The 25,436-nt window shown below is 53.7% G+C and overlaps 1 protein-coding gene across 1 annotated transcript in view; it reads right to left on the bottom strand.

Moving 5' to 3' along the window:
* Wdr1 (WD repeat domain 1) overlaps positions 1-24,890 on the bottom strand; it is a 40,407-nt gene extending 15,517 nt beyond the window's left edge. Inside the window, exons 1-7 of the mRNA XM_047566712.1 lie at positions 24,669-24,890; positions 24,178-24,299; positions 15,139-15,229; positions 10,098-10,245; positions 8,875-9,055; positions 449-526; positions 166-246 (exon numbers count right to left, since the gene is read on the bottom strand). Of these exons, the coding sequence (XP_047422668.1) occupies positions 166-246; positions 449-526; positions 8,875-9,055; positions 10,098-10,245; positions 15,139-15,229; positions 24,178-24,299; positions 24,669-24,684 (717 nt within the window). The 5' untranslated portion in view covers positions 24,685-24,890. The remainder of the gene's footprint in view (positions 1-165; positions 247-448; positions 527-8,874; positions 9,056-10,097; positions 10,246-15,138; positions 15,230-24,177; positions 24,300-24,668) is intronic.
* Positions 24,891-25,436: the final 546 nt, after the last annotated feature.

Here is a 25,436-nt window from a genome sequence, read left to right as displayed (position 1 = left end):
CACTCCAGCCACGGGCAGCGGCTGCCACTCGCTGACCACGAAGCTCCACTTCATCTTTTTGCTCCTCTTTTCACAGCTGTTTTAACTTCCAAATGAACACCAAGGGCTGTGACCACAGACTCGGCCAGATCACATCTACTGTGCCAGGAATCAAATCGTACTCACAGCATAAATGCCTCCGTCGTGGGCCTTGCTTTCTCCCAGTGCACAAATCTTCTCTCCTGTCTTCCCGTCATAGATGTATATCTTTGAAGAACAAAAACGCGTGGATCATGCATCCGATGTGTGAATGCCCTCAGGAAGGTAGCATCTATTTCTCCGGGACTGTGGCTCTACAGACTGCACCTCCCGTGCTCTCTACAAGGACAGCCCTACGTCTATGCCTGAGGTGGCGGAAAAGGCAGTGGGCACTCGGGGACCTGCCTGCCCACTGCCCCCTGCACCTTACCTGGCCGTCAGCACTGGCAGTGGCAAATCTGTTCCCGTCGGGAGAGAATCGCACACAGTTGACAAAGCGGCTGTGGTCCTGTGGGAAGGAGGATGGTTAGCAACTTCGGGAGCATTCTCTATGACAGGCAGAGCTGCCTCCCACGCTAGCTAGGCCTGGGGATCCCGAATCCCAGGAAAATGTCAGCGCTCAGAAAAAGCCCAGGCAGTGCCTGGTGGTGCTCTGTTTCTTCAGCCTCCCTGGCTCTGGCCCAGTGGCTGCTGGAGGGCTGTCCTCCAGCTAGGCCTACTTTCCCGGTCACGCACGCACACTCAGACCTGTCCTCCTCCTCGGGACCCTCAGAGAGCTCCAGCCAGGACCGTGAGCCCTGTCCTGAGGCCCCAGAGCCCAGAAAACAGGTGCTGGGGGCACATGTGGAAGGCGACTTCTAAAAGAAATTAGACTTTCATGGGGACAAGAATGACTGAGAAGTGCCCTGGGGTGAGGGGTCCTTCACAGGGTGTTGCAGCTGAGGCAGGCCCAGGGTTCCACCCACTGCTGAGGGATGCTGGAAACCCCCGACCTTGAGTTTAAGCTCAGCTAAGTGTTTTGCTTTCTAGTTCCTTCTGCTTTTGATTTTTCACACTATTTCCAAGGCCAACCTCTTCTGCTTAAGTGTTTTCTAGCATTTGGAGGTAAGATGAGGTAGAGGCCAGGTGTGGTGGCATCCGCCTGTAATCCTAGCAATCTGGAAGGCCGAGGTAGGAGAATCCTAAGTTTGAGGCCAGTCTCAAGAACTTAGCAAGCCCAGTCTCAAAATAAAAATAAAAATAAAAGGACCGGTTATGTAGCTCAGTGGTTAAGTACCCCTTTGTTCAACCCCTGGTACAAAGAAAAACAACATTTGAGTAGGAGAAAATCAGTTTCCCAGTAGGTACCACTCACCACACTGCATTAAACTCAGCTCAACTCTCCGAATTCTATCTCTCAGGCCATTCAAACTGCTTCTGCCTCTGCCACCCTGGCGACCTGCTCACTTTACCACCAACAGGGGCAATGGTGAGCCTCAGGCATGCTATTCACAGAAGGCCAGGCCCAGAGAAGATGGGTAATTTGAGGTGTGCCCGCCGTGGGAATCTGGCCTCCAGTTTCTTGTCTGGAGTTCTGTTTCAACTGCACCCGCCTTGGGCCTTGGCAGGAACTGGACAGGCCTGGGCACGCTGTCTGGGAGCCATCCCAGGGGTCAGACCCTTAACTCCAGAGGCCAACTGCACCACCCTGCCACCCACTGGTAGCACACAGTGCCACGTTCTCCTGTTCAGTCAGCAGCAGGACTCATGCTGCCATTCCCTTGGGGGAGCGGGGTCCAGCTGGGATGCGAAGCCTGTGGAAGGAGAGCTTCTGAGAACCTGCAGACTGTGCCAGGGCAGCTCTGTCTAGAAGCTCTCTTCATCACAAGTCCTTTGGCCTCCTGCCCCTAATCAATTCTTCAATCTTTCAACAAGCTACCCATGATCTTTGAATGACCCATCCTTGCACCCAGGTATTCCAAACTCTAAGGAAAGGACCCCGTAAAGTCCTGCTCCCTGCAGGCCATGGTAAACAGTATTTGTCATGTCACCAACTAACTAGTAAACTGTGAATTAACTTGCAGAAAAGTGGTATCTAATTGCAAAGAAAACGAAGATACTAGCCCCAGGAAAAAAGGGGTGCATTTTGATGTCTGGCAAGAGGCAAAGGAATAGAGCACTCTAGTGAGGAAGATCCTGACTACAGTGGATTTTCTGCCCATTGTTTCATGGTACCCTCCTCTTCCCTTATAAAAAGCTCTTTACACCCCGAATCTCCCTAAGATAAAGATTGAGATGAAAGGCCTCCTCCGTCTTCTTCAGGACCAGCCATGAATAAAACCGATTTCTTCCACCAACTTCTGTTTAAGTTAATTTCTGATCCAGTAACAAGGTGGGTCAATATGCGTATCCCTGCCTTGCAGATGAGGTCCAACCACAGCTAATGATGTGACCACAGACAGACCAGAACCTCCAGCTGACCTCCTCTGCCTCCTCAGGGAGCTTGGCCTGGCCCCTCTGCTAGCTTGGTGCACCCCTGCTGTTTCCTGGATAGTAAAGGGGACGGAAGAGACGTGCTGAGTCACCTCACCCCTGGGTTCCTCTGCTGCACAGGGCAGCAGGGTCTTCCAGAACTGGGAGACCAGAAGCACTCATCCAATGGAACAGAGCCTGGGTCTGAGAGTGTGGTACAGCGGGGGCAGACTCTGTGTAAGGAATATACCACGGATTAAGAGAAGAGTATTTAGCCACCACTCAATTCCAAACTGTAATGAACTCCAATTTTCATAGATTCCCAGAGATCAGACACAGGTACTCCTGGGATTCACCCCCAGGTGCCCAGGCCCTAGGACCCCACAGCTGTCTGTGGTCCAGCCTGAGTGTCCACTCCACAGGCCTCTCACAGGGCCAGTGTTGTGTGTCTTGGGGAATCACACAGTTTTAAGAAAGGGGCCCAATAAAGGCCACACAAAGTAGATTCCCTTTGAGTGCCCAGGCTACACACACCCAGGGCCCTCTGCTACAGAGCCCCAGTTCTGTTACCAGGTCTTGCAACTCAGCCAAGCACCAAGAGTCCAAATGGCAGAAGACTGATGTCTGTTCCTGAAATAGCCCCTTCACAGGCAGGCAGCAGAGAACAGCCCATTAACCAAGGAAAGTGGGCTAAAAATAGTGCTTCCCACAGGGAGGAGGGCACCACAGAGAGGGAGTGTTTGGGGGAATGTCGTGGCAGTCTGAAGGCTAGGCAGCTTCATGGGCTGCCTGACCTGGCCCTCTGGAGCTGGACTCCCAGCCTGTCCCCCTCGACCACAGGGTTCACAGTGCAATCTCACAGGTCTAGCCTTAGATGCAGAGGCCACTGCACCTGCCCATTTCCTCGTGGCCAACACTCAAGGATCCCTGGGGCAGGCTGTGTCAATAAGTCCCCCAAGACCCCTGACTCCCCTCCCACCTCCACCCTCATCATCTCCCTCTCATCACAGAAAACCAAAGCTTGAACCAATTAGGAAATAGGTAACCACCCAAGTCCACCTTAGACAGGGACAGAGCGTCCCTGGACTCCAGGTGGCCTGGCTCCAATGTGTGTCTGCTAACTACCTGGTCAGCTCATGTGTCCTTTCTGGAAACCCTCAATTCCCATCAGCTTGAGCCGTCACTGTATATAGGAACCCTCTCCCTACCTCTACATGACCTATGCCAACCAGATTCTCCCAACCCAGCCCAGTGCACGCCTCCACGGTCCCTGGGTGGGTCGGTGCTCCCAAAACAGGTTTTCCCATGAACACAGTGGAGGTTTCCTTCCTCATGCCCAAGAGCTCTCCACACGAGGCTTCTTCCTCAGTCTCTGCCAGTACTCCCTGTAGCTCTGTGCCTTCACTGCCTCGGCATCACTAAGAAGCCCAAAGGAGTAACCTGCCTGTTACCGCCTACTGTTCCCCTCACCTGGAACAGGCAGCCTCAACTTTTCTCTGGAGATGAAGGACCAGGCGAATGGACAACAGATTCACCCTGATTGTTCTTGGGCCACTTCCTGCTGTCAGCAGGTTCCAAGGAGTGATGCAGGGAGGGAGGAGGAGACTCATCCTCTGGTGTCCAGAGAGCCTACAGGGACGTCCTCTGAAAGGCGAGGCCAAGAGGAAGGCATGCTGTGTGGCCCAGGGGCTCCCTCAGAGCAGGCAGCCAGAAGCATTTCAGAATGGAAATGTCTGCTTCCCGTCCTGCCCTGAGGAAGGACAGGAAAAGCAATAACCAGGAGCCTGGCATGCTGAGAGCCCAGGCTGCCTGGTCTAGAAGACGACACCTGAACCAAGAGCTGCAACAGGTTCTGGCGAAGTTCCTTCTCCTCCTCACCTGGAGGTGGGAAAGCCCCAGTCAGTCTGCTGTGAGAAGCGAGTGCCGTCATGGGAAGAGGGACAGAGCGCCCCCAGTCAGGAAGACCAGGCCCCTCAGTGGACACCTGCTCCACTAGGAACTGTAAAGCCGGTCGACATGGCAGGGAGTTCCCAATTCCAGATCACATGGTCACAGCTACTCTAAGAGATCTGTTGGCCACAGACCATACCATCCACCTCAATCCTGGGAACCACGATGCAGATGCAGCTATGGAAGCCATGGTCACCCCCAGGCAGCCAAATGCTCACCTTGCAGGAGGCACTGAAACTCACTCAAGACTACGCCATGGGCAAGTCCTGGCAGGCCTTTATCACAAGTGCCGATGTATCTACAGAGGGACGCGCTTGGCACAAAAAAATCCCCACCAGGGAATGCAAATTGGTGCAACCATTATGGAAAGCAGTATGGAGATTCCTCAGAAAACTTGGAATGGAACCACACTTTGACCCAGCTATCCCACTGCTCAGTTTATATCCAAAGGACTTAAAATCAGCATATTTCAGTGACGTAGCTACATCAAGGTTTACAGCAGCTCAACTCACAATAGCTAAACTATGGAACCAATCTAGGTGTCCTTCAATAGATGAATGGATAAAAAAATGATACACACACACACACATGCATACATACACATACATATGATGAAACATTACTCAGACTTAGAAAAGAATGAAATTATGGCATTTGTGGGTAAATGGATGGAGTTGGAGAATAATATGCTAAGTGAAATAAACCAAAGGCTGAATGTTTTCCCTCAAATGCAGAACCTAATTCACAATAAGGGGGTAGGCACTAGGGAAGAAGACAGTTACTTTAGGCAGAGGGGAGGGAAAGAAGGTGCAGGAAGGACAGCGGAGTGAAACAGACATTATTACCTCATGCACATCTATATGACTGGAAGACCAATGTGATCCTACAACATGTATAATCAGAAAAATGAGAAGTTATACTCTATTACATATGATGTATCAAAGTACACCCTACTGTCATGCATAACTAATTAAAGCAAATTAAAAAAATGGAAAAAAGTCGCTATGGTGGGAGCAGGGCGGTGGTCTCCCACCCTCTCCTCAGGCCACAGTCACACTCCCATCCACAGAAGGTGAGCTGGACACAGAGCCCGTTGGGCCTAAACCTCACCCTCTTCTCAGACCCAGGCTCTCCTGTAACCCTGAAGTTGGGGGACGGCCTCCTTGGGTCACATGATGCATCTAAACTGTGGGCAGGAAAGGACAAGGTGCTGCGGGGGCTACTAGAGTAGAAGGTCTCTCTACCGCCCCCATCTTCAAATGAAGACACTCTACAACTGGGCAGGAAAGGACAGGGTGGTTGGGCCTGCTACAGGAGAAAAAAGGAGGTGTGTGGGGGCCACTCCAGAAGGGTTTCGCCACCACCCCTCATCTTCAAATGCAGACAGAGCAGGGCCACAGCCCCAAGAACTGGAGGACGCTGGTGAAGGTGACCAGGATTCCCAATTCAGAGCCAGCAGTCTACGCTCGTCCTGGGCAAGGAGCTCTTGAACAGAAAGCAACATGCCCCCAAACTTGGGCCTGCCAGATGGGGTGGCCCACTCTGTAGGGACAGCCCCTCCTGCTCTTCTCTGCGCTGCTGCAGCACGTGAGGTGCTGAACTCCCACTCTCTTCAGGTCGACAGCTTGAACGTGACCACTGTGCCCTCCCCAGGACAGGCCTAGCCCCTTCCTCATCAGGGGCCTGGAAACTTCATACCGTGTTGCCAGCACCCTCTGTAGCCCAGGTCTCTCGCCTCCCCAGGCCCCAGGGCAGAGACGGCTGTGTGGAAGTGGACGGACAGCCACAGGGCTGCTCACTCTCAGAGGAAGGTTCAGCAGGAAGTGGCCACTCAGTCTGCAGAGCTGGGGACGAAGTGAGGCAGTCCTGATCCCTGGCAGTCATGAGGTTAGGAACGAAAGAGCTGGGGACAAAAGACTGCACCAGTTTGATTTCATGGTAAGGGAGCTTGATGTCCTCTATGCAGGGGAAAAACCCACGCATTTTAATTTTTATAAACCTTTTATGAAAGAAAGGTTCAGTTAATTCTTTAGAACTTCCACGTCTGGCGCTTTGGAGAACACTGGAAGAACCCACGCATGGGAAGAAGGCCAGCAGGTGCTCAGCCCAGCACGACTTCAACAAACATCCTCACTGCCTCATGCCGATACCTCAATGCAATCTACTCGTTAACCCGGCTGGGGAGTAAGTGGGTTTTCTGACTCACCCTCACTCCCCAGGCAAGAGGAATGGGGCAGGAACGAGTGCGGAGGGCAAGTGGCCCACCACCGAGCCCCCAGAATCGTGGCTTCACTCCTGCGCCTGTACAGTTCGGACCTGGGCCAGATACACACGAACTGGTACAGCTGGATTTCAAAACAGTCAATACTACCAGGCATTTTGGGCAGGTGCGGGGTCTTGGAGCACCTTCCCCATCCCTTCCATCTGAGCCTGGAAAAATCTCATTAGACAAAGTCTAGACCACCACTGATGAACACGTTGATACTTGCAGGTCTTGAGTCCTCCCACAGTGTGGGCTAATGGGGGAGGGTCACCATCACCTGGGGAACCTAGTCTGAAGTTCACAGTCAGCCAGTTCAGTGCTGGGTACCACCCAGTGTCTCCAATCCTTGATGCACAGCCCTATCCACCTTTTGGAGATCCTCAGACAGAACCTGTGGGCGTGGGCTCCCCGGAGGACTTCCCAGGCAGCAGTACCCCATCTTGGGGACAGGGCCAGCTGACAAACCATTCCTGATACACCTGGGCCAGTGCTGGGTATGGGCACAGTGTGTTGAGGTTAGAAAGGAAAAGGGAAGAGAGAAGGATCCAGCCACACCCCCAAGGGCACACAAAGGACACAGGGTGGAGGGCGCAAGCTCGGCCGCTCCTGGACTCCAACCCTGACTGCATTATGCATAGCTCGGCTGCTCTGGCAAGGGAAAGGAGCCCTACCCAAACAGCCCAGATGCAAGCCAAACAACTTGCTGGGGGACCTGGGGAGTGGGGTAGGCTCTGGCTCCCACCCCTGGATTCAGGTCTGGACGTTTGGCTGGTTTAGCACCATTCACCATATAATTCCCAGGACCACCACTCCACTTAAGAAACACTGACTTTGAGTTGCAGCCTTCAACAAAGTTCCCCAAATAGCTAGGTCTCCACTACCTACCAATTAGGCAGTAGCCACAGGAGACAGGATCTTAGAACTACAGGGTGTTCAGAAGGAACCCGGGAGCCACACACTGCCAGACAGAGGCTTCACTTGGCTTCCCACACAGGCTGCCAGGCACCCAGAATCTGCTCAGGATCAGGTTCCAGAACAAAATGGAGCTGGGTTCACTACGAATGGGAAATCCTCAGACAGCCCATCTGTACCCAAAGCCAGGATATGTCTCAGGAAATTCTGCCACTGCAGTCCTGCCCTTGCCCTTTCCTGTGACACTGCTGCTATTAAAATGAACAGGACTCAGGGAACCACGTTAAGGACATGATCTCGTCTCATCCCTCCTGAGGCACGGACACTGGAACCACTGATGTTCCTCAAGGATGAATCCCAAGACCTCAGCCTGATCCCTCTGAGGGACAAACAGCCTGACAACATGGGCTCATTCTTCCTAAAGATGGCTCCATCCTTGGCTCTCCATCCCCAGCACTAGCACTGGCTACCTTTTCCATGGTGTGTGCACAGACTTGCCAGGAAAACCAGGAAGAGTACAGGACTGCGGGTCACACTGAGCCCAGCTGCTGGGCCCTCCCCTGTGTGTCCTGCTCCTGGCCTCCAGGCAGCTATTCATAGTTCAAATTCATGACTATAGTCCTCAGATGTCTATGGCCACCCTCATGCTCCTGTCCTGCAATGAGAAGCACGAGAATGAGGAAGGCCTGCTGGGGCATGTGCAGAGTGGGGACCCCGAGAGCCACCGTTTATACCCTGGACTGCGACACTCCACCAGCGTGCTTGGGGCCTTCCAGAGACTTCTGTTTCCTCTAGTCATCTGCCACTCTGTAGGCATGTCTCTGATCTCACTGTTCCTGCAGGGGAGGCACCAGAGAGACCATCCTGCTGTCCTAAAAGTTATTTCCTCTGTGCCTCTGGTCCCTCATTAAGTCTGAGGTTGACACAAGGAGCAGACTGCCAGCGCCCTGGGCCCCCCTTTTGGACAAACTTCTTCAGTTCAGGACGCTGATTTGGTTATACAGACTTGGGACATCACAGCCCTCACCCCAGATGTGTACATCATCTGGGATGAGGCCCCTCCCTGCGGGAACCTCTGTGCCAGCTTAGAACCAGGGGACAGTGAGCTCTCCACCTCTGCATGACGCTTCCCTTGCTGAACTCCGCTTTCTGCCTGCACATTCTGGCAGCAACACGTGCACCCTGACCTCTCGTACCAGCATCTAAACAGGTCTGAACTCCACCAGGCCCCAGACACCCGAAAAAGCTCACCGAAAAGCCACCCTGAGGAGTTCACTTACACCAATTGTAAACTTGAACTTGAATGGGGGTCCCTCAAAGAATGCAGCACAGTTGTCATCACTCCCTGTCGCCAGCCGGTATGGCCTGCTCTGCTTGATGTCCACGCTGTTGATAACTTTGTTGTGTCCTGTGATCTCACCCACGGAAGAGCCACTGTCCCACAGGAAGACTGCACCAAACCTTTATCCAACAAGAGGAGTCAAGGAGAAAAAAATCAATCCTGGCAGGTGGAGGAGAAACGCGATAGCTGAGCTGCCTGTGCACTAAGGTGGGGGTGGACGTCCGCGCTCCAGCTTGGGCTGCTAACAGGACACGTCTGATAGGCTGTGACTCTGGCTCTATAAGGTACTTGTCAAAAGAAGCCAAGAATAAGTGGGAACAACCCTAATGCCTTGGAGAAGGGATAAGCATCCATGTGTACATGGCCCAGCACCAGTGCTTCCCATATGGAAGGCACCCCAGGAAGCTACCACTGGGGATACCAATTACCATGGATGCCCTGCTGGAAAGGAGATGCCTTGTTCTCAGCTGGCACTCAATGAAAATGTTCTGTTTTAGTTACTATTTGCTACTAAAGAAGAAATGGAGCTGTTAAAACCAACAGGGCCGACTTGAAAAACCCCAGAAGAATTAATACCTGCAAGAACAAGTACTTTACAAAGAGCCTCTGAAAAAGGGAAATAAAGTCACAGGGTTGTCAAGTTCAAGGGCTTGAGGGCAGCTGCTGTGGGAACCCTTACTGCTGGTAGAACAGTGGAACCTGGGCTCCAGCACTGATTGCTGGTCACTAGCCTCATGACCAGCCCAGCGTGTCCCTGCCATTTTTCCCTACTTGGGGAACCTCAGTGTTGTACCCACTAGAGAAACATAAGCTACGGCAGCTTCAAGTGGCCACATGGGAGCTGCTGGGAGAACCCCAATAAAAGAGGTGCATCTCTTCCACCTATCCCCTCTTGCTGCCTGGAATGTGGGCATGACAGAGAGTTCCAGAAGCAAAGGGCTAAGGACGTCAGAGAGGGATGCCTAGGCCTCCATGACTGCCCTGCTGTGACGTGCAGTGCCCCTGGCAGACCAGCCACGCATCTGGGCAGGAGGTCAGAGAGCTGGTGCTGTCAGGGACTTAGTCACAGGGCCGAGCAAGCACAGTTCTCACTGTAGCTCCTCCCCGGGGCAGGCTGTGGCAGGGGCTGTGGGAATGGAGGGGTTGAGGCGAGCAACTCACTTCTCCCTTCCTTCCCCGACCACGGCGATCCTCTTACTGTCTTCAGTCCAGGCAATGTCCTTGATCTTCCCGGCAAAAGGCTGGTACTCATACTTCAGCAGATGTTCCTTTTGCGTGGTATCCCAGATCCGCAGTTTCCCAGAGACATCTGGGGACACAGCAGGAGCAGGATGAGCCACACCTCCCTCAGCAGCAGCTCTGGCTTCTCCAGCCTTCTAGAGGCTGTGTGTGCCTGGCCTAGGCACCCTGCACTCAGCCAGTTCTGAGTCAAGCCACCACCTGCACAGGGCTGTCACACAGGGCCTCTGCATTTCACCTGGACACCAGACCCTGTTTAGGTATCAGAAAAAGCCCAGGGACACACAATAGCAAAACCTGAATATGCTCTGAAGCAGTTCTGCTTTATGACTCGGGGCATCCAAATGGTGCTCAGGCCTCAAGCCACTGCCGTCACTCAGAACAGAATCCCACTCTGGGACAGCACTGCGCCTCTCCTGTGTGCGCTGACAGGGAGACAGCAGCCCCACTTACCACACATGCGTATGAACCACCCCATTCCTAGGACCTGGGGTAGAGCAAGCAGCTCTCATGAGATGGCCGAGGCAGTGCTGTGCACAGGACATGGAGCCAGTTCTGCTGCCAGTACAACACTGGCAGTGAGTGTCACAAAGGAACACGTGCCCCCTGCAACCACAATCCTATCACTAAGCACCAGCCCTGACACGCCCCTTCTCAAATCAGCGCTGTGGTGGCCGTGGGAAGAAATAAGAGCATTTGTACATTTTTTTTCCTTGTGCTACTGGGGATTGAACCCAAGGATGTTCTACCACTGAGCTACATTCCCAGCCTTTCAGTTTTATTTTAAGAGGGTCTTAAGTTGCCAAGGCTGGCCCTGAACTTGCAATGGATCCCTGTTTCAGCCTCCCAAGTAGCTGGGATTACAAATGCTCCACTGTGTCTGGCTACTCTGTTAAAGCCTTAGAATCTGCGCCTCATCCTTTCAAGCAGATGGGTGTGGCTTCTCCAGAGGACTCCAGGCCAATGCAGCGAGCCTGGACCAACTCAACAGCAAGTCCCACTGAACTCGTTTTCTGGGTTGAACCAAACTGAGGGCAGAGGCAGAGGCAGTGTAGGGCAATGGCCACGAGCCTGGTCTTGGGAGCTAGGGCTAGATCCAAATTCAGTCTCTGCCAAGTGAACTTTGTAGGCCTCAAACCAGCCCTAAGGCCCCTTTGTGGTCCTACCTACTATGGGGAAAAGAACAGTGCCACCCTTTCGAGGTGCTGAGATAGGTGTGAGACCCTAGTCCTCAGTGGGTATATGCTATGACTTAGCCATGAGTTTACTCTGGCTTTGCAGAAAGACCCCTCCCCATGTACAAACACAGCCAGTACCTAGGCCCAGCAGGGCAGTGAGACCTGCAGATGAATGTGGGGACACATGAGAGGATACCAATCCATATGAATAATGCTAGCTGGAGCCAGGGAGGCAGCCCAGAAGGGCCTCCTCTGTCACCTCTGGGTGAGGTTCAGGAAGAAAGGCTGGCAGGCTGCCAAGGGGTGTTCCAGAGACGACACAGACCTGCTTAATTAAGTCCCTTTGCTAATAATCAGGCTGGGGCCAGTGGGGCTGGGAGGAAGCCAGCAGGACTAACAGCACTGGAGAGGAGCAGTGTGCACAACCCCACACACAGGCACACACGTTCACCCACGCTTGCCATGGCCAGGTGTTCTGCTGTGCTCAGGCCCACTCAGGGGCTGTACTGCCCCACGGGGAAGACAACCCTCTACAGGACAGGACCCAGCTTTTCCACCTCCCAGGCTCATGGACCTGCTGCTGTCCCTCTTGCTAGCAGCAGCTCCCTTTCTGGACTGGCATCCAGTTGTTTTTCACAGCCTCCCCCATCAGACTGTTGGCCTCACTCATTAATTGGGCCTTGCTTATTTCATTCTTTTCAGAAGCAGAAGGGGCAGGAAAGAGACAGGGAGGTGGGAGATCAGGCACCAAGATCTCAATCTGATGGGTCTAGGTCCACAGCACTGGACAAACATTGATCTATGGCATGCTGAGGGCCAAGCCCTATGCTGGGTGCTGAGGGCACAGCAGTGACCCACACAGATCAAGTATCTGCCCTGCAGAGGGGCCTGGTGGGGAAGCAGGCACACCTGCAACGATCGATCTATCTGCTGACACAAGACCAGGCAGAGAAACTACAGAGGGTGGGGGACAGAGTGGCGCCAGGGAGGGGCTCCCCCCAGCAGGCTCCTGTCCACACCGGGTCAAGCAGCATGCTGAGGGAAATAGCTATCATTTTCCCCTGGTACTTAGGCAAATTCTACCTCCAAGCTACATCCCCAGTCCTCTTACAAACAAAATTTTACTTTGAGATAGTCTCACTAAGTTTTTCCAGGCAGTCCCCAAACCTGCGATCCTCCTGCTTCAGTCTCCTAAGTAACTGGGATTATAGGTGTGTGTCACCATGCCTAGTGGGGAATGGATGTTCTTGGTATGTCTACATTATCCCTACACTTTACGAGTGCCACTGCACACAAGCCACTCAGCAAATGCCATGGGTGGACCAGAGGGAGGGTGCAGCAGTGAGCAGGGCCAACTTTCAGTCCCCAAGGAGATCTCAGCAACTCTTCATCTCTGGGCAGTCCCCTCCTCCTCTAGGAAGCCTTCCTAGGGTGTATGGCCAAATCAGGTGCCTTGCCTTGAGGTCCCTGCTGCCTCCAAGGGTCATCTAAGAATCGCTGCCCAGGTGCCAAGGGGCCTACATGAGGGAATAGACCAACATCAAAGCTACCCTTTGAGGAAGTCACCAAAGAGAATGGAGACTGCCCTGGAAATGATTCTGCACTCCAAGGACCGCCACATGGGAGCGTGGACTCACAGAGCTCAAGTCTTATTCACTACTGGTGCTCCCTGGCATGGGTCCACATGTAGTAGCCTTCCAGAAGGTTCTATCCTCCAGCAATTGTTGACTGGACTAATAGCATCTTCAGGACCTACAGGGCTGGGGCTTTCTGGGAAGAAGTTACAGTCCCCAAGGTACTGGGACCCCAATGCCAATACACTAGGCACCAGTCCCCACTCACGAGCCAGTCTTTCTAAGCCTCCTCACTCCAAACCCTCATCCACACTAACTTTAGCCCAGGGCCCTCATCTCTGAAGGAAATGTTCCACTGTGACCCGTAACGGGCACTTTGCTCTATTCAAAAAAATGAATTAGAAATGTAAAAATATAACCTCCACCCAAAATCTTCCTCGACTCCTCTGGCACTTTTAAGAGGAGAATGTCAAGCTGAGGGTCACTCATTTGTGTGGACCATCTTTCATGCCAGGCTGCTGCACAGACTGCATTAGATCTGAAGGCCATTGACTTTTGTCCAGCTGAATGGCCCCTGGGGATGCAGAGGCCAGGCCTGAGATGACAGGCTCTCTGCTGTGGCTGGCAGTGTGGGAGCTGTGCCAAGCTGGACGGACACCCTTGCCAGTCATTTTTCTCTCCCGAGAAAATTTCTCAGAGCACCTAGCTTAGTGTTAAACACAATCCAAAAAGGCACCGGGACGGGATCTGGGGGCAAAAAGGCACCGGGACGGGATCTGGGGGCAAAAAGGCACCGGGACGGGATCTGGGGACAAAAAGGCACCGGGACAAGATCTGGGGACAAAAAGGCAGCGGGACAGGATGTGGGGGCTTAATGAAGACATATTTTGCTGGTAAGCAAGGCCACGACCAGGTGGGGGTGGGTGTCAGGTTAGAATAAACCAGAGAATTAGAGTAAACATTAGACCTAAACACAAAAACTACCAAGTGTCCACTGTGTCCCAGACTCCTGGCCCAGCCCTTCATCGTGACCAGAGCAACCATCAGCAGCCATTAGTGCACAGGTCATCCTGCTTGAACTGGAACAGAGCCCCTTTCTCTCTAAAGCTTGTCCTCACTTCAGAGATACATAACACAGCCACCCTGGGGTCAGGTACTCACCGTCTAAGACTTGGGCTAGGTACTGTGCACATGTCCCTTCTCTGCATCCTTCCCCGACCCTTCAAGGAGGAACTCAGAGACCCAGTTTAAAAGAACAGAAAACCAAGGGCCAAGAAAAAGTTGAATAACTGTGGCTGTGGAACTAATAAGGGGAGAGCCTGGGTCCCTGTCAATCCTGCAGGCTACCATGTCCCACACAAAGGGCTGCAAGGAATAGGTCACATGTCACCACACAGAGTGCAGATAAAAATGGCTAGAGCACCTGAGAATCCTGGCTCTCCCTCTCCTGGCTGGGTAATTCAGCATTCCACTCCAGGAATGCTGGAGAAGCATTCCAGAAATGCTGATGAAGCCCACACCAGCTCATTCCCCATAGCCCTCCCTGGGGCTGGAGACAGGCCACAAATATTTGTTGAGTGTATGAATGAATGAATGAATGAATGAATGAGTGCAGAATGTGCCCTCTACCTTCTGTGCCTCCCTTTCTCATGTGTAAAGGGCCAAACTCCACCTCAAAAAACTAAATGAACAAAACTCCTAAAAAAATACAAAGATCTTCATAACCTCTCCACAACGCCTGGTGGGCGTGCTCTCCTTTGGCGGAGTCCCCTACTGAGTTAAACTGAAAGCCAGGCTAGAGAGGGCAAAGGCCAGTCCTCCAACACAATGCCACAGCTTGCTTTGAGGCCAGCTGGGAAAGGAGCAGTGGATAAGGATGACACAAAACGCAGCTCGCTCACACACACACACCAGCAACCATCAGAGGCCTGGGGACAATCACACAGAAATGTTTCTGCTGATCTCAGAGTTAAAATCTACTGAAATACTGCAAAATAAAACATAAATTTCTTGAACAAAGATTAGGTCTAGAATGGGGCATTTTGGCGGTGTAGATGTCCATGTCAGTTCCAGCTAAAACGAATCCCTTGGTTCTCTCAATTCTTCACTAATTTGCACCCCCCCTTCTAGCTGGGAGGGGGCCTGGTCCTGGGTCCTGGGTACCACCCTGGCCCCACCACCAGCATCCAGGAACCATGCTCATTCAGGTACCTCCGGAGGCGATGTAGAAGCCACTGGGTGCGTACTTAGCCACTACCACCTGGTGGGCGTGCTCCGTGTAGATGTCAGCAATAGCTGGGTTCTGTGGGGAGAAGAGCACAGATGATCAAGTGGAAGAAGCAGAGGCCAATCGCTCCCCACCTTCCAAATTCCCACTCATAAGAGCATCTAAGGGAAAATCCTGGAGTGCTCCCACCCACCTCTCCCGAGTTTAGGTAAATCTTTCCTCGTTGGCTTCCTTGTACTCTCCACAACACACACATGCTTATAGAACACATACTTGGACCACAACCCTGTGAACAATCTGGAAACTCGTTTCCTCCTGTTTGTGGGGAGTTGTCAGCGGATGCAGCAGTTGGCCGTGTCTGACTCTCCTGAAGTCACCATTGCTAGGGAGCACGCATCCTACCCAGGCCACCACTGCATCTGGTCTGACCTGGGTAGCTCCTGGCTGAGCTGGGAGCTGTGAGAACCTTTGGTCTGGGAAGACCTGTGGATTCCCCACGTTCCCATACTTTTTTAAGGCATAAATCAAAGGCTGGCTGGGCTTTGTGGCAAAGATGGGGCCAGTACTGGGAACTAGGAGCATCTCCAATGCTCAGCAACAAGGAGTGAACATGTAATTTACTAAAGTGGATGCCTGTCCTTTGTCCCTCCACACCCACACCAGCCCACTCCCAGTCCCAGCCAAGTTTGCTTCTGGGAGTTGAGAGGTGGCTTGTCTCTGGCTCCCTCTGCACACCAGAGCTCCCAGGGAAAGAGGCAGCTTCCTACCCCAGAGGACACAGCAGGTTGGTAGGGGAGGGAACAGGATGCCACTGTCCCCTCCCATCTCCCTCTTGTCCAACAGCATCCCAGGGGCTTGCCCATTCTGCCTCCTGGTCACAGGACCCCATGCTGCCTCTACCCCACAGATTGAGACCGCTGCAACCTGCAGCCCAACCAACACCTGCGACCTTCTGCTACACTCATGTGACTTCTGCCTCTCTGAGCACTGTTTCCTTGCCAGCCACATGGCACTTTGCATCCACTGTCCCAACTTAAGCAGCATCTTCTCAGGAAGATCCCAAGGTGGCCCCTCCTGGCTTTTCCAAGCCTCCAAGCATCCGCATGTCTCCTAGGGAGCAGAGTTCCTGCTGATCTTATTCATCTCCTCCAATCTTTCCAAGACCTGCTTAGCCTGACATTTATCTATTCATCACAGAGCATTTATTAAGTAACATGTGCTCAGTAAAGGGTTTGGAGAGGAAAAAAGTTCATATAGTCCTTTACTTTCACCCTTAAGACTTAACACAGCATTATTTGCTTACGTGATTCCTAACTTAATCATTTTGGAATAAACATTTGCTACTGAAATTAGAAAGATATCACATATCCAAAGAACACATTATGAACGACAAATAAGCACATGAACAGGTGCTCAATGTTATCAGTCTTGGGAAATGCAAACCAAACTACACCAGTACCCACGCACTAGCATCAATAAAATTGAAATACCAACATCACCACATGCTGGCAAGGATGGAGGGGCGATGGGATGTTCTGAAACTGCTGTGAAAACAAGAGCATAGCTGCAAATGATACAGCTGTGCAGATTTATAAAGTTAAACACACTCCACACCAAAACAACCCCGTTCTCCTGGACTAGGACAGAAAGCAATCAGGCAGAATGACTGCCAGGGGCCAAGAGGGTCTTTCTTCCTGACCATGGCCACAATCATGGGACTAAGGGAGACTCCTCAGAACTCAGGCTGTCCACTGTGTCTACACCTCACGAAGGTCAAGATGCCTGGTGTCCACCCACCATCTGCCTAACCCAACCCTTCCTGCTCCGAATGGTCCTTTGACATCAAGTTCCCTTGGAGCATGTGGCTGACCACCCAGGCTGACACGAAGACACTGGCTCAGTGTCCACCAGTTGACTGAGGGCCCTGCACTCACCCACAGTGGGAGCCCACCCCACTCCATAGATGGCAGTGACCTCCTCCCTGGGCTGCATTGCCCTCCAAGGGTGGGGCCCCCTCGGAGGGGAAGGGCATCCAGGGATGGAAGATGACTAGGCAGGGTCATGGGAGGAAGTCCTGTCCCTGAAATTCCATCCCCTAAATGGCCAGGGCATTTGCAGACATGGTGTGTGGAGCCCCACAGGGCACAGAATCCCGCGCGGCCAGATGAATCACTTACTCACTCTCGTTTGTATTCTACATACAACTGGGTCAGCTGTGGGGTGAGAGACTCCAAATTACAGATAATGACTTACATCTGAGTCATCCAGCCTCCTCCCACCCTCCTCAGCTCACAGCAGGAGGCCGTTACTATGCCAGGAAGGTGGCACACTTCTCCTGCCCCCAGCATGTCATTCTGGGTGTGAGGCCCAACCCAAACCCGCTGAAAGCCTGTGTCCTTGCCCCACAGGTGCCCTCCCCAACCCCCCGCCACCCCGGGTCTTCTGCTGTCCTGGAGAACAGAAGTCAGGTGAGCAGTCTATCTTGGGAAGAGTCCTGGACCAAAGAGGTGAGTCGGGAGGAAGGAAGCCCACTGCAGGAGCAGGGAGTGCGTTACTGTGGGTGTCTTCCTGAGCTGGGAGATGACCCTCCTCTCAAAAGTCCCTCTAGCACCCCTGCAGGCTGAGTGGGCTCAAGCAATTCCGGATATGGGACTCCAGGCAGAAAGCAGGTGCAAGAGGCCTGTGGCCCCCCGCCAGCGGACTGCCCAGTCTCCATCAGCTCCTGAGCCCATTCCTCTTCCCACCCACTTCCAATCCAGCTTTCCAGCTACTCTCGCCACCTCCCTCAGCTGTCCTTGGACACCTCTCTGCCCCCACCTCCTGCACAGTCCTCTCTTCCCTGGGAACCCTGTCGAACACAGGAAGCCTGAACAACTCCAGTCTGTCCTGCAAACGAGCACACAGCCCTGCACAACTCAGCCACGCAAACCCAGGAGTACCCAGGTAGCCACCCCTGCAGCTCCCAAGGTTCTTAGTCTCAGGCAGTGAGGAAGGGGGGGCCAGGTCAGAGCTGGGCTGTGAGGGCCCAGGGTTCCACAGCTTGGCACTCCCATCTCAGCTCCTGGCCCACAGTGACGCCGACAGAACCCGAAACAATGTCGGGACAGGTCTCCCCACCAAAAACGTTTAAGCAGGAGGACAAGCACTGCAAAAGGGGCCTCTGTGCGCTTTAGAAGCTGAGGGCACCAGGGGCCACAGTGGAAACCCGGGGCTTCGTCCACTGTCACCCTGAGCACCTGCTTCCAGGCCTGAGAGCAGATCCTGCTCTCGTTTGGCTGAGCCTATGAGGTAAACACGTGCAGGGCCCTGCCGTTCCCTGCCGACCAAGGCCAAAGACTCACGGCAGAAACACACCTCTCAAGCAGCGATACAAACCTTTGCGCTTTCAGACTGGAACTCATGCCCACGAAAGGCTGAACTCAAAAGTTCAGCGCCTGGTCACAGTGTCCCACAGACAGACCCTGAAAAATGCAACCTGTTTCTTCTCTCAGAGAATTACCTAGCACCTGCCCTGTGCCAGCCCTGGAGGCCCAGCCTGTGAGGATGGATGCTCTGTGATCCCCAAGTGTATCAGTATCTCTCATGCACTGTCAAGACACTACCACCACACTTTGCCCCTGCTTCCGTCTACCCAGCCAGGACCTTACTGAGTTGTCATACAGGCAGACTTAGGACAGCTAACAGGGTTCAAGTCCCAGCACCACCCCCAGTGTCAGTAACCTCACCTGGAAAAAGCTGGCTGGCAGCACATACCGAAAAGACCCAAGGTGCAGGCAGAGCATGCCTGCTACAAGCTGGCTTGGTCACACAGCATGCTGCCACACTCACACGCTCCCCGCTTGTTCTTCCAGGCGTGGACTTGGAAGGGAATGAGGCAAGTGCCAGGATACCCCGCACGCAAGGCACGGACCCGCCCAAGAGACTCGGGGTGCATAACGGCAGTGCCCCTGCAGCACAGCGGCTGGCCAGAGGCAGGGCTAGGGACAGGGTGCAGAGGTGGGATGGTCCCTTTGTACTGACCTGAGGGCAGGCAGATCCTTAGGAAGAAGCAAAGCTGGGGACCTGGAGCATTTCTTGGGCAAAGGGCACACTGCCTGGCACCGAGATGGGAGAGAGGCAGGAAGGGCCCTTTGACTTCAGTTCCACAGCCCTCCCCAAGGATCAAGGCCACGGACGGGCTGCTCTGTGTACCCTGGGCCAGGGTGGCTTCCACAGAATGGCCCACAGGACTCTCTCCCCACTGCCTGAAGAGGGAGGCTGCAGCCTTTTTTCTTTTACTTCAAAGATGGTTGTGATATCCCTCCCCTCTCCTCCCCCACAGGAAAGAAACACATCAAGGCCACCCTGCAGGAGTCCCAGCCTGGATGAGCGCATCCCAGCGCAATTTCCTCACAGATGCTGTCTCGGGCCTCCTCCCTAAACTCTCACTCAGCCTCCAAGGCCCAACATGAGGGTGCTGCTCCTCCAGCAGTGTCCTCGGACCCTGCAGCATGGCTGGCTCTCCCACATGCTCCCAGAGCACCCTGGAGAGTCTAGGACAGTGCTTTAACCGGGGGTGAGAATGTCATTATTGGGATTCTCAAAAGGAGCATACTGGCATTTTGGGTAGGGTAATTCTGTAAGAGGATGGTCCTCTGTGCTGTAGGATGTTTGATGATATCTCTGGCTTCTACCCACTAGATATCAGTAGTGCAAAAATGTCTTCAAACATTGCCAAATAGCCCCCAGGGAGATGAGGCTCAGGGCAAAAATCACCCCTCCTGAGAACCAGTGATTGAAATCTCAGCCCCATGGCTATGGGCATGGTTCACCAAGTGCACTGGAGATACGAATAACCAAGGGACGGCTGCACCCGCCCATGAGCTCCTGAATGATGCATTCATCTGTGAGCAACTTCCAAACTTGTCTTCCTGCCTCACACCTGCCACTGCAGGGCTGATCAAGTGTACCAAAAACCAAATGTGTATTTCAGTTCCACTCATCTGCCTACCTTAAAGGCTCCAGTGCCCTTCAGCACAGGGTTGCCTACCCATCCACCACCAGCTGCCCAGAGACCACTCCGGCCTCACCCCATCTGCTGCTCCCAACTCAATAGCCTCTGCTTTCCCTCACTGATCAGGGGGTCAGGCTGAAGGGCCTGGAATTCCTGGCTCCAGATGATTGGTGTGCCCGGTGGTCAACACACCATTTCCTTCTGCTGCCTAAAATTCAATTTAATTTCCTCCCACAACAGTGTGCTCTGTGTGACCAGAGCCTCTAACCTGTACTCCTCGCCCCTCAAGCCCGAAATCAGTCCTGGACATGCTAAAGGGATTTGCAAGTATACAACTGGACAGAGGGCCTAAGTCTTCAATCCTTGTCCCACTCCTCTCTGCAGGAACACACAGTGGGTCCTTCTACCAGAGACCAGTAGATCATGCCAAGTGGAACCTGGTGAGTTCCAAACTGGTCTACAACCTGCTCAAGGGATTGAGTCCAGACACTGAACCTGGATATAAAGCAATGTCAAACTGTTAGAAATACTTCATTCCTTGAAATTCAATTTTATAGACATAATTTAGTTCCTGAATGTGTACTTTAGTTCCAGAATCTAGGAACTGGACACTTAGTCAGTCCCACATCTGCCAGCATGGCAAGGACTGTCAAAAAGTTCATTTGCAAGAGCTGGTTTTGTAGTGGGGAGCGATGCTGGCATGAATTCACAGCCCCTGGAGTAACCCTCCGTGTCTACACAGGTTAGAGAAGGCAGGTACAACGTGGGCCACTGGAAGTGGTGTCTCGGGACATGCAGCCAAGAAAGAACCACTGCAGACTCGAGAAGGCACCAGCCCACAGGGCACCTTCATGAATTTTCCTGCACACACCAATGCCCCCTTGCATCGCCTCTGCCAAGCAAGTTGCCCACACTGCTCAATGCAGCCCTATTTCAGGAGCTCTCTCCTGGACAATCAGTTCCAAGAGGGCCACCATGGCACCACTACTTACTTTAACCCTAGAGAGAATTCCCCCTCTAAGTGAGACATGGTATATGTTGAAAGATAAAAAAAAATCCCTTTACATAAGAAGAGTCATTATGTTGGGTTCACAAAACAACCTGTAAATTAACGAAATAAGTGACAGGTAGTTCCTAGTAGAAAGTTGGCAAGAGTTCTCTCCAGTGATTTTAAAAGGTGGCTTCCACAAAAATCCAGGTCCAGCCATCTAAACTAGCAGTTTTACCTCTCCTCAGGGGGTAAAAGCTCGGTATTTCAAACAGATAACCCTTGAGCAACTGCCTGTGCCAGGCACTCTTCCAGGGTAAGGACGTGCTGTGACTGACACGGGGAAAGCCCTGCTTTCCTGGGGCCAATGTCTAGATGGGACCAAAGGCAGACATCTACAGTTACAGATGGCAGTGGTCTACCTGCCACTTACTGTTTGTGACAGAGTGTGGACATGCTACTTAGGGGAAGCCCCTCCAATATAGACACATAAGCAGAGACTTAGGACAGGGAGCAAGAACTGCAGACAACTGAGGGAAAATATCCAGGCAAGGGCAAATGACAGTTACAAGAAGAACGTGTGGCATGTCCAAGGAGGGTTGGATGGTGAGGCCCACTCTACTGAAGAACTCCAGCTTCACTCAGAACGGAAGGTCACTGGAGGGTAAGAGCCAAGGAGACTTGATCCCATGTGTCTGAACACAACTGCCAGTTTAAGAACAGACCACAGGGTAGCAAGGGTGGATGGAAGCAGGGAGAATTGTTCGGCCAGCTTTGGGTTCTTTTGTATAAAAATCCAGGTGGGAAAACATGGTAGTTTGGATGGGGACAGGAGTAGAGGGGTGCTAATATGTCAGATTCTGCAGCTACTTTTAATGCAGAGCCAGCTAGACTTGGAGAATCCACTGTGGTGTGGCAGGAAGTAGGAACATAGTGGAGTTCCAGGTCTCAAGCTTCAACTGCTGGAGGGATGGGGTCGCTTTCTTGCGGGGTGGGGGGGTAGAAGGCATGTAGAAAACTCAAATGCGGCTTGGGACATGTCAAGTGTGATATGCCAATTAGTCATTTCAACCTTCTATGATATGATCCCTTCCCTGATCGGAGTCGTCTTTTCTTCTTTTTCCTGAGACTGTATTCTAACCAGACCATCTTCCTTCCTATACCCTGAATGTTCATGAGAATCTATACCTCACTTTCCCCAGAAATACTGTCTTAATAAAAATCTCACCCTCTTTGACTTGAGAACCAGTGCCCATCTAACAACCAAGTGCCTTACAAATCCAGCATAGGGAGGCATACAGTAGTGGCAGGCATCCCATGCTGTCCTGGCATTACAGGATGTTAAAAACTAGGTGGGAAGGGAAGAGGACACATCAGTTGAGAATGGTAAACCCTGGGGAGAGACATGAATGAGGACTTCAGAAGGGGCAGCTGAACAGGCTTTGTTGGGCTAAGTTCTTGCAAAGGGGAGCTCACCCTTGGCTGTAAACTGACCTCTCTCACCTGGCTGAGCAGGACTCCTCTATGCAATAAAAGGCCAGGTGCGGGGAAGGGATAATCTGGCAAGTAGCAGCCAGGACTACTCCATGCAGTGAATACAGACTGTAGTGACATGGGGAGGAAGTCTTGGGGACCAAGTCAACTACTGCTCCACATCCCTGAAAATGCTTTAGTGCATCTTTACTGCCAAACTACTGAGTGCCTGCTTGAGGCCATCTCAATTTTACCTTCTCCAAATCTCAGGACTTCACTCCATTTTAAGTTTTTGATGACTATTCCCCATCTCTAAGCACAGCAGGGTCAGCTTTCTAGGAATCCACATGACTAGCAAGCTGCTGGCATCTGCAAGGCAGGTTTCTCCTACCCACCGCATCATTTGAGGTGCCCAGCAATCCTTGGCAGGGGGGAATCCACTGACAGAGCTCCATCTTCTAGCAGAAGAATATCAGTAACAGGCTGGTTTACCAGGAAGAAAGGGACACAGCCAGCACCACCTCAAATCAAGGAGTAGCCTCTTTTACAGACATGAAAATTGAGGCCCATAGGCCCCCTGCCTTCCCTCAGCCACCTGTAAGGCTAAGTGTGTCTGATGAGTCACAACCTCAACCCACCAAGAGTTATGGCAGAGACTGAGTTGAAGCTGACAAGACTTGTGAGCAAGTCAGTCAACCACCTCATCAATCCCACACCAGACACAGCATGGAAGCCCCCCAAATGGCCTTGCTGGCCCCTCCTGCTTCTACTCGGGTTCCCACCTCCCAGGCCCAGGAGGGGAGAAACAAGATTAAATTGGCAATCTTGGAAGTGGGGGCTTAACAAGTAGATTGGTTTATTTCAGTACAGAGAAAAAACACGAATTTACAAGAATTTCCCCAGGAGCTGGCTCTAGAACGATTTTCAGCCTGGGTACAGGGTGCCTGCAGAGGATGATTCATGGGAATAAACTGGTTCCTGTTTTCACTCTGAGGCTCAGATGGGTAGCAGCAGATCAGGCTGGAGTCCAGAGGTCTGGGTGTGTTAGTCTGGGCCCTGGTGCACCGGGAATCCGAGGGCATTAATATGATTATGCGAAAGGGCCGTTTACCAAGTCCTCTATGTGTGCCAAGCATGGCTGGCCTTGAGGACTATCAGCTCATTCAGTGTCAGTCCCAGGGAGTGAGAGGAAGTGTGTGTGTGTGGTGGGGGGAGGGGGTCATCATCTTGATTTTGCAGATGAGGAAACTGAGCTCAGAGAAGCCCAAGTTACCAACCACTAGGGATGAAGCAGCAGCCCACAGGGTCTGTCTGATCCCTTAATCCAGGGCCTCTGCTCTGACTGACCTCATCCGCGCCTCAGTTTCCCCATCAAAAAAGGGGGCCCTGGATGAACATGAACCTTCTTCTGGGGCTCCTGAGGTGTGCTCCAAAGCTGAGGGGGCGTGGCGCCCTCCCCCGGCCCAGGCCCTGGGGCAGGAAGACCAGGGAGTGGAAGAATTCACCTACTCCTCGGGAAGCGGCAGGGGCAGGCACCGAACCCGGGCGGGTGGGGCAGGGGGTACTCACATCGATGTTCCTCAGGATGACGCACTTGCCATTGGTGTACAGAAAATTGTTGCCCTTGGGGTCGCCGCCGAGGATTTTGGAAACGCCCCTCTCCACCTGGGGGAGGCTGGCGAACACCTTCTCTGCGGAGACACGAACGAACAGGAAGTGTGAGGGGCGGCCCCTGCCCCAGCACGCGGCTGGACCGAGAGGCCGAGAGCCCAGAGGGGGTCCCGGGCCGGCCTCGGCCGGTCACCTGTTGCCTCCCGCGGGAGGGGCGGCCGCCACTTTCGAGGCGCGCAGGGGCCGGCGCGACTTCCTGGTCCGTGTCGGGGCCAGGCCCTCCGGGGCGCGGGCTCCGCCGCCCGGCCCGCAACACCAACTTCGGGCGGCCCGGCTGGGGGCGCGGGCCCGCACCCCGTGAGGCTGGGCGCGCCGCCGGCCCGCACCCTCCCCGCCGCCGGGCGCCGAGGCCGGCAGCCGCGCCCGCCCGGGGCCCAGCGCGCACTCACTGATCTCGTACGGCATCCTCGCCCACTTGTTACCGCGCCGTGCTCGCCGAGAGCCTGCGGGGCCCGCCGCGCCGCGCCGCGAGTCGCACCTGGCCGAGGCCGCGTCCGGAGACTGGGACCGGGCGGAAGGCGGCGCCGGGCGTGCCGGGCGCGGAGGGGGCGGTCCGAGGCCGGGCTCCGGGGCCGGCTCGCGCCTGCCCTGCGCGCTGCCGCTGCGGCGCCCAACCCGGAAGCGCGGCCCCGCGCGCGGCTCGCCCCCAGCTTTGACCATATATAGTCAAGCGCTCGACTCGGCGGCTGCGGCCCCGCGAGCATGCGCGGACTGCCGCGCCCCTCCTCCGCCCGCCTCCGGCCCCGCCCCGGAAGTGACGTACCAGGGCGTCCTGCAGCCCAGTGAAAAGGCGGTGCGGGGCGCAGGCAGTGGCTGGAGGCCGGCGGGCGTGGGAAGGCGCGGGTCGGTGGGTAGGAGGGCAGAGGAGGGTGCTAGTCGCTGCTCTGTGAGGTCCGGGAAGTGCGGAAGGTGTGGGTGGGCGGCGGTGGTCGCGGGACCTTTCTTGTGTTCTTGGGGTGGGCTCTCCCCAGGCTTGAGTCTGACTTGGCGCCGGGCGTGCCAGACGGCCAATCTTCTGGTTCTCTCGGAAGTCTTGAAGCCCGCTGCCGGCCTTGCAAACAAGGCGCTTCTTTTTGAGCGTGACTCAATAAGCCCGCTCTTTGAGTGCAGGACAAAGTTAGGACAGCTGCGAAGAAAATCTAAGGCTCCAGCTTCAG

The sequence above is a fragment of the Sciurus carolinensis genome, chromosome 10, assembly GCF_902686445.1.
Source record: "Sciurus carolinensis chromosome 10, mSciCar1.2, whole genome shotgun sequence".
Lineage (NCBI taxonomy): Eukaryota > Metazoa > Chordata > Mammalia > Rodentia > Sciuridae > Sciurus > Sciurus carolinensis.
The sequence above is the reverse complement of the archived record's forward strand: the minus strand, read 5'-3'. Positions and strand labels throughout refer to the sequence as shown.